Source organism: Acartia tonsa, chromosome 12 (assembly GCF_053477335.1).
Source record: "Acartia tonsa isolate MP-2025a chromosome 12, ASM5347733v1, whole genome shotgun sequence".
Taxonomy (NCBI): Eukaryota; Metazoa; Arthropoda; class Copepoda; order Calanoida; family Acartiidae; genus Acartia; species Acartia tonsa.
Window position 1 is genome coordinate 9,003,189 of NC_137271.1, and position 15,257 is coordinate 9,018,445.

Sequence of the window (15,257 nt, forward strand, 5' to 3'; positions counted from 1 at the left end):
TAATACATAACAGATGAATATGAAGAATAAAAAATCAAAACAGGTCTATATAAGAAAATTTTCTTTTTATTCTTGTATTATGGTATCAAAAACAGTAAAAGGTTCATTGAAAAAAGTAAAATCAGATGAAAAGCTTTACTAAAAATTCTGCTTAAAGCTGTTAAAAGCCACTTAAAAATTCTGTGAAAAATTAATTAATTGATAACAACTTTCCTTTTGGTCATTTTTTTCTTCCAATTTAGTTTCAATTTCTTTAACTTTATTGTATTTAATTGCATCTAATAGCTCTTCCCCATCATGCTCACTTAACCTAAGTAAAGAATATAATCATTTTCTAAATAAGGAAACTAAGGAAATTTTCTCTGATTGAAAACAAGAAAAAGTTATGTGTCATATATATCAAAAAAAATTGATTAAATAAATCAATTCATTAACTATCCCTACCTTAAAGTTTGGTAAAGGATCTCCATTATTTTCACATACCCATGTTTGGCTGCAATTTGGAGTGCAGTTTTATTCTACAGTGGGAAAATTATCACATACTATGTTAGAATGTAGTCTATAGTCAGAATAAAATCTTTAAAAGAAAATTCAATTTAATAAATAATTAAGTCCAATTTACTCTTTTTAAACTTTTACCTCTTTATTTTTTGTTTTTACCCATTCAAGCACATTGGAATCATCTGTTCCCTTTTTAGTTTTTAAAAGGAAAAGAAATGCAGCTTTGTTTCCACTATAAGCTGCATGATGTAGTGCTGAATTGTTATTCTCATCTATTTCCTTTTCTTCAAGTTTGTTTGTATTAGATAGAATCTCTAATAGCTGTAGAACTAAATGATAGAAAATAATTGATATCTTAAATAAAGGGGGGGGGGGAGGGGTTTAATGCAACCATCTCGTAATCAGTGAGCAAATGACACTTAGAATTCGAATTTCAATCTGAACTTTTGCATGAGTAATCCTTGGTAGGTCTATTTTCCCTAAATCGAACAAAAAGTTGGAAAAGTAACGGCTAGCGGCTCAGCCGTTCAGCCGTTTTTTTCCTATTTTCAGGGTAAATCCATCATCAATTACATAGGAATCGACTTTTTAAAACATATTTTTGGTTTAATTCATGTTAAATGATAGCAATAACCAATTTTAAAACTTCTAGTACCAACAGCTACCGTCTAGAACCGTTTGATAGCGTTTTGGAGTAGAAAAGAGTATTATGTTGAGAGAGGTTTCGTGACTAATTTGCAGTATAAATATAAAAAAAATGGCAAAATAGCTGAGCCGCCAGCCGTTAGCCGTTACTTTTCCAACTTTTTGTTCGATTTAGGGAAAATAGACCTACCAAGGATTACTCATGCAAAATTATAGATGGAAATTCGAATTCTAAGTGCCATTTGCTCACTGATTACGAGATGGTTGCATTAAACCCCCCCCCCCCCTTATTAATTTAAATTCTAAACCATTGATATATGTTTTTATCATCTTTATGTCTGAATGTTTTAATATTTTAATTGTTTCAACCTCATGATGGCATTTTTGTTTATTTATCCTGGTATAAGCTCACCATTATGCCATGAGAGTGTGCACAATTCACAAAAATATTAAGCTGCTTTGAGATTTTAACTGCTCCTCCCTTTCTTCCCCTCTCTCAGAAAACAAAGCATTAAATTTAAGAAATATGGGAGAAATAAATGATTTAACTCACTCATAGAAAGTAATGGAAAAATTATATTAAATATTCAAAAATATTAACCTTGTTTCCCCTCCTCTTCTGTAGAGTACTTTATACTAAAAAAATATACTTTTATTAAAATACTTAGGAAATGTAATATCTTAACTCAATATATCAATATTTCTTACCTACAAACTTCATGGAGTGGATATGTTCCATTACTTTTTTATTAACATCACAGCCCAAATCCAAGAGTTTTTTAATAGTGTCTAAAGAATCCAAGGTCTTGTTCTTAAAGCAGCTGTATGTAAAAAAATACTATATCAGATTCTATATAAAATAAAAGGTTTTACTAATAAATTAAGTATTTATTAAAACTAATAATTATATTAAACAAATTCTTGTTAAACTGTTTTTAACCTATTTTTTAATCATATATCAAAAATTTACTATGACACCAGTAGAGACAGACTGCAGAGCCCAAATTTGAATTAAGTCCCCAATAAACTTTTTTGGGGGGATTTAAAAATTAATTTTATATGTTGCTGTGATCATTTTGACGGAAGCAAAAGCAACTTTTAGTTTGGGGTTAAATTGTTTCTTACAGAACAATTTTATTTGATTCAGTTTATATCAATACAATAATAAAAAAAAATCTACTCTGTTCGATGGAAATAATTTTGTTTCTAAAACAATCAATTTCAGTAAAAAAATTAACATAATACAATAAAACACATTTGCTAAAGTTAAACCAATAAGATTTCTTGTTTCATTTCAATTTTTTATGATTTCCGAAAGAGTGTTTTCACAAAGTGACTTATTTACAATGTAGTTAAATAATTTTTATTTAATTAAAATGAAAAGAATGAAAACTATACACGTAAAAGATACATAATTTTTAAAAATATTTTTTAAAAAAATAAGTTTGAATAATCTTATTTTATATCATATTTGTATATGTGTCAAAAATAATTTTGTTGTATTGCATAAACATTTGTTGACATCTTGTAATGTTGACATAAAATTTAACCCTTTACAGCCAATTTTTATGTGTTTAAAATAGGTGAACGAACACAAACATGTTAATGTTAATTCATTGGTATATTGTAAAGATTTAACTTTTTAGTGAATTTTTATAGTAAAATCATAAGGCCTAATTTTACTCTATACCAGAATACAATATTTATGAAGCAAAACACTCTAAAAGCTACGAATTTTACCCAAATAAAAAAAAGACCTTTTGCTTTGATCAAAATGACTACGGCAATAGTAAAAATTAATATTTAAATCCCCCAAAAAAAGTTTATTGGGGACTTAATTCAAATTTAGGCTCTGCAGTCTGATTTTACTGGTGTCATAGTATATTTTTTATATACGTTTTAAAAATAGGTTAAAAACAGTTTAACTAAATTTTCAAATACCTGATTGCATACATTAAAGGAGTTCCTCTTTCCCCATCAAATGGAAGTCTTATGAAAAATAATTGTTTATACAAGGTGTTTTTTTAATAGGACTAAAGTATTGCTTAATGTAACCCACTTTTCTTTGACGGAAATTAGTAATTTATATATTATTTTCTTCATTGGGTTGGGGAGTTTTGTATCAGAAAAAAATATATAGCCATTTTCAACAAATTGTACCCTAAAAACCTGTTTTTTTCCACGGCGGGCAGTACATTCAGAGCAAGCATATCATTTGAATCGTAATTGAAAGATCTAAAAGAAATCTTTGAAAATTAATCACAAAAAAGAGCAGAAATTGCACAGCACACAAAAATGCGCAAAAAAATTAAACAAAATTGCGCATTTTTATTTGCTGTTCCATAGCTGTGAAGTTTTAGTTCTTGACTAATTCTTGTTTCTTTATATATTTCAATTCTGGTTCTAATAATATGTTGTCAGAGACTGTGCTGTATGTCAGTCGTTTGGGAGCTAGCTCCATTCAAAGTTATTTAGTCAGAATAATGACCTTGGAATTAGGTGTGGTGGGTTCTTAAAACATGCTATGGAAAAACCGATTTATAGGGTATTACCTGTTGAAAATCGCTCAACATATTTTTGATTATACAAAACTCCTCAAGCCAATGAAGAAAATAAGATATTGATTATCAATTGCTGTCAATGGTAAGTTGGTTAAATTAAGCATAAGCAATACTTTTGTCCTATTTAAAAAACATCCTGAACTATTTATAAAGATGAAATAAAATGAAAGTATGTAAAATATAAACAAAAATACCTGGAAAGCATATCTTTCAATTTTTCCAACTCTTTTAAATTCCCATTTTGTATGGCCTTACAGCATAAAATCAATTAGAATAATAAAACATAAAAAAATTCTAAATCAGATTAATATTTATGCTATTATCATATTTATGTCTAAAACAAAATCATTTACTAAAAAAGGATCACAATAAAATTTTAGTTAAACTCACCTCATAAACTTGATTTTGTTTATGGGAAATGTTCTGAGGATTTTCAAAATCTCTCCCATTGCTTTCAATGTCATCATCAGGAGGCTAAAATTTAAAAGTCAATATGCATTATAAAATTATCTTCAAGTTCCAATGGCATCTCTAATAAATTTAACATCTTTTTTAAAAATCGGTATTGAAGGTTTTTAATCAAAAATTAAGAAAATTCAGAATAAGCAAACAAATATCAGTAAAGGAAGTCTGCAGGAAATACATCACTTTAACTGCTGAAAGATTGCCACAAGTAGACCCAATACCCCAAATTTGAAGCCTCCAGCTTCAATAACAGAAAAGTTATTGGCATCTTAAAATGACATTTTAGGGAGTTTGAAATCTTTCAAATTTTTTGACTCCTCATATCAAATATTTTAATATCAAATTTTACCAGGTAGAAACATACCAGTATAAAATAGATATTTTGACTATAAAAAGGGTCTTTCTATTGCAAAAATATAATCAGTTACTGGCATTTTAGCTTTAAGCCTAAATAATCTTACAATTATGCTTCTACGTGGTGTAATTTAATAATGTTATTGAGTGAAATAAAATCAAGTTCATAGTGGGTTTGATGATAGTTATACATTTAGCAATTAGGAAGCATCTGCTTTACAATGTCTATATAAAAGAAAACAGTAAAAGTGGCGAACTATGACGTCAGAAGAAATTAACAATTAACCAATGAGAAGCCAGTATTCACAATAGTAAAATATATAGCTACCTCTCATTGGTTAATTGTTAATTTTTTCTGACGTCATAGTTCGACACTTTTACTGTTTTCATATAAAATCACAAACACAAAGTATATTTATATTTGATATCATTAAGGGTGAGCAAAAAAATGCGGACCATTTTAAATTGAAATTGCGCGGCTTGTGTTAATAGTAGAAAAATGTTATGCATACCGTTAGAACCGCTATGAACTTTAGTTTTTGGAAATATAAAAATGATTCCTGTGCTACATATAGTAAAAATACGTTGTAAAATGTCTCAACTGACTTAAAACTTGACTAAATCTTTAAAGATTACAGTTTAGAATGTGCAAAAATTAATAAGTACATTTTTAAAATTCAATCTGCTTGGGTTGTGTTAATGACAGTATATATAAATATGTGCAATTGTTAAAACCGTCATAAACTCTTCTTTTTGGAAATAATATAAGAATCAATCTTGTGCTATTTGTAGTTGAGAAGCTTCATTGAAAAATGTAATAAAGGTTAAAAAAAAATTTAAGTCAGCTGAGACATTTTACAACGTCGCTCGGTAGCACAGGGACCGTTTTTATAGTACCAAAAACTAGAGCTTATAGCGGTTCTAGCGGTATGCATAACATTTTTCTACTATAAACAAAAGACGCACAATATCAATTTTTAGAGGTGCGCATTTTTTTGCTCGCCCTTCAACTAAATCAACAAGTCAATAAGACAAGGCCTTTAAATGCTAGAGTGAATCTGAAAAAAAACCTTCACTAAGCTTATAGGAAAAAGTAAAACTTAATATTCAGAGCTGGATCTTTAAATCATTTCAATGGTGCGCTAAATCACCCCGCGCAGAATTTCAAAATTTATATCAATACAACTATTAGTTAATTCACTTCATCTCAACCTATATGTGTATATAAATGGTCCTAGGACAAACCCATGAGTCCCAAACGTCGAAGTGGAAACTTTACCTAAACTAACCTATTTTTTAAAAATGCCTAACCCCTGCGGGAGGCTTATTTGTATATTCATATCTTAACCTAACCTAACCTGTATAGAAATAAATTATTATTTTAACACTCTTACGTTTGTCCACTATTACGTTTGGGACTCCTGCGTTTGTCCTGGAACCGTATATGTATATGTATGAATTGTACAAATAAATTCTACCTTTCCTCCTTCATTGGACAAAATGTTTCCCATTTTGGAACAAAATCAAAATGATTTGAATATGATTATGACCGGCTATATATAATTTTTTTAAACAAATAAATGTGATAAGGTTATTTCAATTTTTGAGACATTGACATTATTTTTTACCATGGATATAGAAATGTGACAATGGATCTAAAATCATTTTCTTGGCTATAAAGACTTTGGTTACTGAAACTGATGCAACTTTTCTTATTTTGGCTAATTTTAAGACTTTGGAGACTACCGAACATAATGCCGCTGAACTTGTTAAGATTCTAATATACAAAAGAACATTGAAAATAATGAACATAATTTTTAGCAGACAACAAGATTCATATTGAACAAAATTATTTGTTCTGGTTCGAAAAATTATTATTTCTCAAAAAAGCATCATTTCATAGATAGAAAATTTACTGTGATATTTGTGTAATAAACAATCTAAAACCCGAATATTCAAAATTCATGTTTTCCTGTATTTTGGTGTCATTTTTTATTAAAGGAGTAGGGGTGAATATTAATAAGTTCCAAGGTCAATTTTTCTGGTGATTATTTACAGAAAGTTTACTTCAATGTAATGTATTTGTATCCGAATTTTCAAATAAATGCTTATTTGCCTATAACTCTTTCTCATATTTGAGTTTTCTAAAATAGATAAGCATAGCACTTACTACTTTCTTTGGATTTTCTGGGTATCAGCGAAAACTCTTAAAGTGAATTAAAGGTCACCCCCCCCCCCCCCCCCATATAATATGATAAACTTTCTAATACACTTTCTGAACCTTGAAAAAAAAATATAAAGTACATAGAGAGATAAGTTTTCTTAATATTGACACAACATCTTAAGTAACATTAATTTATTTACTAAATGGAACAAATTCAGAAAGCAACCAAAGGCTAAAGATTAAAACGTTTTTAAGTTTAAATTAATATGCTAAAGATTACTGACCCACGACAAATAGGAGCTGGATCTTTAAATCAATTAGTGATGCCCACTGCCACTGCCGAAAACTCTCATTAAAAAATATTTAATTCTCTACTTTTTCTGACTAAACTTGAAAGTCAAGGGTCAACTCCTTCCCCCCTTTCCTCAAGTGTCCGCTATATACATATCCTAACATTTATAATTATAGAGTAGCTTTGCTATTCAAATTTAATAAGAAATTATAAGAAAATAGATAAGTATAAAGGTCAGTCCTTTATCATTCTAATTTTGAATAAAAATTATACAAATAGAAATTATTACTTAGTACGTTTTGAAGACAATAATACAAGTCTAAGATATCTGAATTCAAAATGTTTTTATTTACCAGATCTCTATTCTTATGTAAATATAACATAATGTTTGTCTGTCCGTGCCTAAAAGTCTCTCAACTCCCTGGATCGGAATCCTTCTTCTTTACAGTAAAGTTTCTCATAGGTCCCAAGTAGATTTATAACTATTTTAGGGGGAGGATACCTTCACTCTCACAAGAGTAATAGTCCCTTCGTTAATCCTAAGTGGATTGTTGGCTTACTTCCCTCCCCCATCAAACAAGTTCCATTGGATGCAGCCTCAAGGGTCATAGCCAATAGTTTATAAATAAGTTTTCCCCCCATTTCTTCCAAGAGCTTCAGTAAGAGAGAGGGTTGCTAATTACAAAAGTCCCCAAAGTTTTATTATAATGTCTCAATATTCGTTGGCTTGTCAACTTTTGGGACTTTAGTAAATTTTGATTGGTTGCTTCATTAGGTTGAGTGTTCATACGTTTCAATTACTCATTTTAATGTACAGAAAGGATAATTACGTGTATCATCATTAGGGATGTACATCAATTTATCGGCCATTGTCTTATCCCTTTAGATCCCTGCAAAAGCTTCCATGTTCAATACGACATTTACTGTTCATCTAACAAGTTAAAGTAGCTGGATGTAAATCTAAATGTAATTTATGATCTTGGAATTAATAGATCTGAGCTGGGTGGGGTAACTATCTCATACTACTAGTAAAGTACTTCTGCCTACTTACGTTAAACCCAGGAAGGGATGGGATATTGGGCTGTTTATTACACTAGTCCTTAAAGTTTTATAATAACGTTTTCTTATTCGTTATTTCAACAACTTTGGAGACTATATTAAATCTGATTGGTTGGTTCATTAAGTTGAGTGTTTAAAGTTGTTCAACCACTAATTATAATCTACAGAAGGGATAATTTTATATGTATTAATTTGAGATTTATATAAATTTATCGGCCATTGTCCACTTTAGATCCCCGCGTCATACCCCTGCCCCAAACTCAACACCCTCCGCTCCATCTCCCTCCACCCCCCCCCCCCCCCGCCCTCCTTTAAAGTGAATATGAAAAAAAATGAGAAAACAATGTATTTAAATCAACATGATTGTATGAATTGCATTTTTAGGTGAAATCTCAATTTCTCCAGGGAGGGAGGGGACAAGGGACTGTGATTCATAATAGAACCCAAAGTTTTTAAAAACGTTCTGTCATTAGTTGGTTAATTTACGGTTGGTCTGTACATTGTGTCCAATCTTTTTCTGCCAATAACTTTTACCATAACTAGTGTATTTATTTATCCGTCATTGTACTCTCCCTGCCTTTTCTTGCATTATGCATTTTCTACTACTTGTTCTACAAATATTAGAAACTTTAATCGATATATTATTACTTGGATGTTGCACCAGATTTCCATATACTCTAATTAAGTGATGCTAACAGCTGGCTAAAATAACGATACCCGCCATCCAAACCCTCCTCTCCTACTTGATAAACGAACGATTAATAAATGAGGTTCCTATTAGCAAGCTAAATTGACAGTACATTTTCCCCTGTTAATATATCCATGTATATTCTAAATCCAATGCAACTTTCCACCTGTACTAACATGGTAAATTTAAGCTGCGAAAATAACATGAAGGAGAATATCATGAAAGAGGAGCCGTCACTTTTATCTGGCTAAGTTGTTATAAGTGAAGCATTTATATAATTACGCGGTCGTACGCAGTCATTCGCAATTTTTGAAGTATGACGCAAATTTCATATTTAAATTTTCGCGATTTGATTTACTTATTTTCTCTATAGGATAGGATAAAAGCGATGCTTGCAAGTTTACATAATTCGCTATGATATAAAGATGAATTTTCTCAAATCGCGAAAACTGATCTGACCCAAAAAAAATGAACTAAAATAAAAAAAATGGGGTTGTGAGGGGAGGGGAACATTCAATTTCCCCGCCCACCACCCTCCCCAAAAAATACTTCCTTTTTTAATCTACATTTAAAAAAAGGGTTTTGAGATTCAACTCCCCCCTCCTCATGTGCCCCTAGAGGCCTCTAGAGGCGTAGCCGCTAGTATTTATGTAAAATAGTAATTGTTTTTTGTCTGTTGCTTAAGATATGAACTGATTTTTAGATACATGTCTTGGTATGGAATTAGGCTATTTTTTGTTTAATTCCTTCCTCTTTGAATGCACAGCATCTAAATGCTAGTGGCGCATCCACTAGTAAGTAAAATTGTAGTCGTAGAAGGAAATGGTTTTTGTCTAGAAGATGATAAAAAAGGACAGCAGCTGTATATGGTAAACTAGGATGACAACATCCATGATAAGGGAAGCTATGAAATGGTTTGACAAACGAACTTTTACATTAAAGAGTGTCAGAACTGAATAAGCGTAATATAATTTACATAAGTTTAAATTGAGTTATAAGTAAATTAGTTGAAAAAACTGCTTAAATATAGCCAGGATAATGTTTAAGGACATACTTACAATTTTAGGACTTGATTATAGAGATGCTTCGCTTATAGCATTATATTTTGTTGTTCTAGGAATCAGTATTCCAAAAATCAGATCAATCGGATAATATTATCATATACAATTTTTTGGTAAAAAAGCTAAAGATGAACATGTTTAAATGTTCGTACGGATCATAACGCTAACTAAATTGTTATAGGAATCATCATGCAAAGTTTAAAATCGATAGGACAATTTTGTCATGTCTAAATAAACGAAAAGAGCCAACCGTTTAAACAGACGGACCAGCCTTAAATATAGAAATGCTTTGCTTTTAATAAGAAGTTATTATTTATTATGGACATACCATGCCAATTGCTATACGTTTCACGGAAGATGATTAAAGTCCCTCCAGAGATTATGACGTCAAACGATAAAATAACCAATGAGAGGCCATCATAAATTTTACCATTGGTCAATAACAGTGTATACTGTCCTCTCATTGGCTATTCTATCGTATGACGTCATTCATTCTGTGGAGGGACTTTAATCAGCTTCGTTTAACGGTGAAAGTTATTTATGTGAAAAAATGTACTACTCTTACTATCTCACTTTCTAAAACTTGTGGCTGCCCTGTGCTCTAATAGCAGTACCAGTATGGCTTCGAAACCGTTTAATATCCGCTGGATTAGAACCGGTTCATGATTAGCATCGTATTACAGACATCTTTCCACGAATATTAAAATGAAAATCATAAATGGCAGTTTGGTTGGCCAAGGCCCTCGGGGTTATCAAAACTGGGTTTAATATTTTTTCATTTTGATATCCGTGGAAAGCTGTCTTTAATACGATGCGATAAATAACTGCTTTTTACTACAAGTTCAAAACATACATAATCAAAAGCATTGATACGCATGGATGGATAAACAAAACAATTTTGTTCATTCTTTTATTAAAGTTATTCTTTTATTAAAGATAACAGGATGACTATCTGTTTATCTTTTTGTCTGTCTGTACCGAAGGATCTCGCTAACTGATTAACTGACATGGTTCTACTCTACTATGTAGCTTTTATAGGCCCTGGGATATAATAATTTTTTTACTGATGAGTGGGGGGGGGGGAGTAATACCTCTTACACTTGAATGCCCTTGGATTTTTCCATAATTTTTTTCATGGTTTGTTAGCTTAAATTAATGCTGCGCCTCTTGTTTCTTTACTTATATGGTTTTGACAGTGGGAATGGATTTATTACTACTTGGATATTACACCAGATTATCATGTATTTTATTAAAGAATACCTTGTAGCTGGCTCTAATAATGACCCCCCCCCCCCCCACTATACAACCCCTTTACCCCATCCCCTACCCTCCTGCAGGATGAACGATCTGACCTATAAGTAATGTCCATGTAAGCAATCTATAATATAGATTTATATACCGATAACTACCTGCCCCCCTTTTCAAAGAACCTTTTTCGTCTGCTAGCAGATTGTTTCTGCTACTTGGCTGTGTTACCATTCCCGACACTATTGGTTGATTTTCAAAGACCCGATTGAAAGTTGGCAAAAGGTCCTTGGGATGGGGACATACAGTTATTTAAACCCTTCCCCCCTTCACTCTATTGTTTACATTTATTGTGAACATAAGTGTCACACACTTTTACAAATGAAGAAAGTTAAATTTCACAAAAAAATTTTATTAACTAGGTATGTTCTATAGTTTGCTGCCAACCATGGTATTAAGTGCACATATATGGTATAACATTGAAAAATAATATTTCAATCAAACATTGATTAATAAGGTGCTAGTGAAAATGTGAAAAATATGATTTTTTAAATGATTTGATTAGATTTTCAATTTTAAGTAACTAATTTAACAGAAAGATTTTTTATAAAAAAAATAGTTATGAGAAGATTAAAAGGAAATTTGTTGCATAAACATTATGAATATAAGGAAATTTTTTATAATATATAAAAGTAGCAGGATGTCTGTCTGTTTGTCTGTCTGTACCGAAGGATATCGCTAACTTAACCGATATGGCTCTCCTTTACAATATAGCTTTTCATAGGTCCTGGGAAGGTTTATAGCTAATTTTGTGAAGTGTACCACCTTTCCACCTCCCTCACAAAAAAATACAACCCCCCCCCCCCCTACATTCTTTTTTTGAATTGTCAGATGGGTTGTAGACTTCCCCCTCCCACACCACAAATGCCCCTAGAGGCCATGTTTTCTTTTTATAAATTTTTTAAATTAACAATATAGATATAACAAGAAAGCTTAGATCCAAAACTAAATTATCCTAGTAATAAATATACAGTTGCAACTCATTTCAAACTGAATCTAACTATTACAAGAATCATGTTAAGTTTCAATTTCCTGAGCCGATTCTAACTTCTCTATATTGAAAATCAAAGCTAAAAATTATTAAACTAACTGACCTACTGATTCTAGAAAAGCTTCGTTTAAAAATATTGTTTTCCTTATTTTTTCATTACAATTGTTATCATTAATATGAAAATAATTAGGTATAAATAGCTTTGACATTTTCTTCATTTAAAATTATATGCATATACAAAATTATAAAATAAAATTCTTGAATGTCTTTTGTAAAACAATTATAATCTTAAATTAACTGTTAATATTTCTAAAAAAATTGTAAGTGGTTTTCCTTATGTCCTAAGGCGGGTTCTTTTAAAAGTGCCAAGCTAGCACAGAATATCGATCCCCCCTACCACATTTTTAAATGAATTAAAGTAAGGTGGCAGGTAGTTTTCTGTGTCTCATTGTTTTACTTCAGGCTACGTTAGGTTATATTAAGTACAGGATAACCCAGTAGGAGATAAATATATAGGGAAAAACAATACCCTTTCCGCCGAGAATCGAACCTATCACCTCCACGAAGAAAAGCAGATGCACTACTTAGTAAGAAAAGGTCGCCGCAACGGTAAAAATTCGTATACTTTATTTACTTTACTAGTGGCTGACTAGCATTTAGGGGCTTCAAATTCAAAGTAGGATGGGCAGAAAAATAGCCTAAAACCATATCAATACTTGAACCCAAATATGAAATAGCCTAAAACCATCCGAGAACCTATGTGAAGCTTCACTAAAATGGAGAACTTAATCACTTCTTCATTAATTGACATCTTAAGCTGCAGACAAAAAACTACTTTTTATAATAGAACTGCTCTTTCATGTTAAATAAAAGAAAGTTGTTAAAAGAAGATAAACGTAGAATATTCAGCGTAAACAAAAAAACATATTGGTTTTGCATGGTATATGAGTATGATCTATATCAGGAAGGGGGGATTTCGGCTGTTCATTACATTAGTCCCCAAAGTTTTTTAATAACGTTTTCTTATTCGTTAGCTCAATAACTTTGGGGACTATTGTTGAATTTTGATTTTTTGGTTCATTAATTTGAGTGTCCAAACCTTTTCAACCAATGATTTTATTCTACAGAAGGGGTTATTTTGTTTATTATCATTGGGGATGTATTTTAATTTATCGGCCATTCTTTTATCCCCCTTGATCCCTGGATCTTAATCAAATTAATGATTTTAACAAATAGATAGATTAGGTCGAGGCATTTTCCCCTGTTTAACTAATAATAACGCGCATTTGCCATAGGAGCAGTTGGAACCTCTTTATAATATGTTGTTTAGCCTATAATTTCAAACCTATCACCTTGACGATGTCGTCATAAATCTTTATTTCCCTGTCGTTATATCAATATAGAACAAGGATGAAAACATCCATAAAAGCGAAGCACTGAAACGTTAGGACAAACGGACATTAACACTTGTATAGTGTTAGAACCTAATTATCATAATATAAATTTATAAGAGTCAAAGCAAAATTGTAAGTAAATTTGTTGAAAAACTGCTTGATACAGGATAATTTTTATGGACATACTTACATTTTTAGGACCTGATTATAGAGTTGCTTCGCTTATTAGATTGTACTTTGTTGTCCCAGGAATCAATATACCAAAAATCAGATCAATCCGATGATAAGATCACATAAAAATTTATTGTTAAAAAAGTAAAAAATCACCTGTTTAAAATGTACGTACGGACATTTTGGTAATGAATATAGAGTTGCTACGCTTTCTAAATCGTACCTAACTACTAAAGGAATTACGAATTTGAAATCGATAGGACAATTCTAACATGCCTAAATTAACGGAAAAAGCTATCCTTTACGGACGTACGGACGGACGGACCGACCCTAATTATAGAAAAGCTTTGCTTTTAAAAAAAATAATTAAAATTAAATAAGAGAAACCTACAATATTCACCGTAAACAAAAAAAATCGAATGCATTTTGGTTTTGCACGGTAGATGAGTTTGATCTACATATTAATCACGGATCTGAAGAGATAGGACAATGGCTGATAAATTGATATACATCTCCATTGATGATACACAAAATTACCTCTTTTGTAGATCACAATTAGTTGTTTGAACGTTTAGACACTCAACTTAATAAACCAATCAATTAAAATTCAATAAAAGTCCTCAGTGTTATTAAGCTAACGAATAAGAATAGTTATTTCTCGCATCGTTTTTTCGTCACCTCGGGGCTAAAAAAACTAGTTTTAATCTCATAATTGTACATTTCTATATTCGTAGAAAGCTGGATATAATACGATGCTAGACATAGTTTTTTTCGTATGGATGAGAACCGGTTCCTATCCACCGGATTCGAATGAATACGAGAAACATTATTACACAACTTTGTGGACTAATCTTATAAACAGCTCATTGTCCCCTCTCTCCCTGCATATTAATAATCTTATTTAATACTTATATTTGCGGGAACTTTTGTTTAATGAAATCTTCCAATTTTTAACATTAACAAAACAGCCTGCTTTATTGCAAGATCCATGACAGATCTATATAGGAAACTAGCGGCTGCGCCCCTAGCATCTAGGGACTCATTCCAAGACTTATTTATAAAGATAAAATAGCCTAAAACCATCTCAGGACCTATAAGAAGCTTCACCATAAAGACTAATTGTATCGGTTCAGTGGTTAGCGAGATCCTTCGCTACAGACAAAAAATCTTACTACTTTATATAATAGGATAAATGTCTATATATGAGATCAAATTTTCCAAAGAATTAATGTTTAAAACTCATAGTGCTCCAATAATCCGTAATAAACTCTCATTGACCAGAACGATAATACCCATTATTTTACTGTATGAAGTATAAATTTATTTTTTTATTTCATATAGCTATTTGAATTATATTCAAGTATTAAATTTCTATCCATAAAATAGAAAATTTAAATCTATAATATAGTAAATAAAAGAAAACTTAGTTTTAAAATAATTTGATACTAGCAATACGTGCATAATGTGTTCAGATATTGAACTAAAATCTAACAGTTAACTTAACATTTTAACCCTTTCAGGACGATAATTTGAAATAAAAAATATTAAGATCCTAAAAAATTTTAAAGAAAGAAATCGTCAGGGAGAAGATAATGGAAGAATAGGG

General features: G+C 30.9%; 1 protein-coding gene across 1 annotated transcript; it reads right to left on the minus strand.

The window, feature by feature from the left end:
• Positions 1 to 639: 639 nt before the first annotated feature.
• LOC145334166 (uncharacterized) lies at positions 640 to 6,056 on the minus strand. The gene is made up of 7 exons (XM_080179524.1): positions 6,005 to 6,056; positions 4,098 to 4,181; positions 3,902 to 3,957; positions 3,088 to 3,135; positions 1,855 to 1,967; positions 1,748 to 1,782; positions 640 to 830 (listed from the first exon to the last, which is right to left on the minus strand). Exons 1-6 carry the CDS (start codon positions 6,035 to 6,037, stop codon positions 1,778 to 1,780), a joined length of 339 nt encoding a protein of 112 aa, XP_080035650.1. The 5' UTR covers positions 6,038 to 6,056; the 3' UTR covers positions 640 to 830; positions 1,748 to 1,777.
• Between the last annotated feature and the right edge of the window lie 9,201 nt (positions 6,057 to 15,257).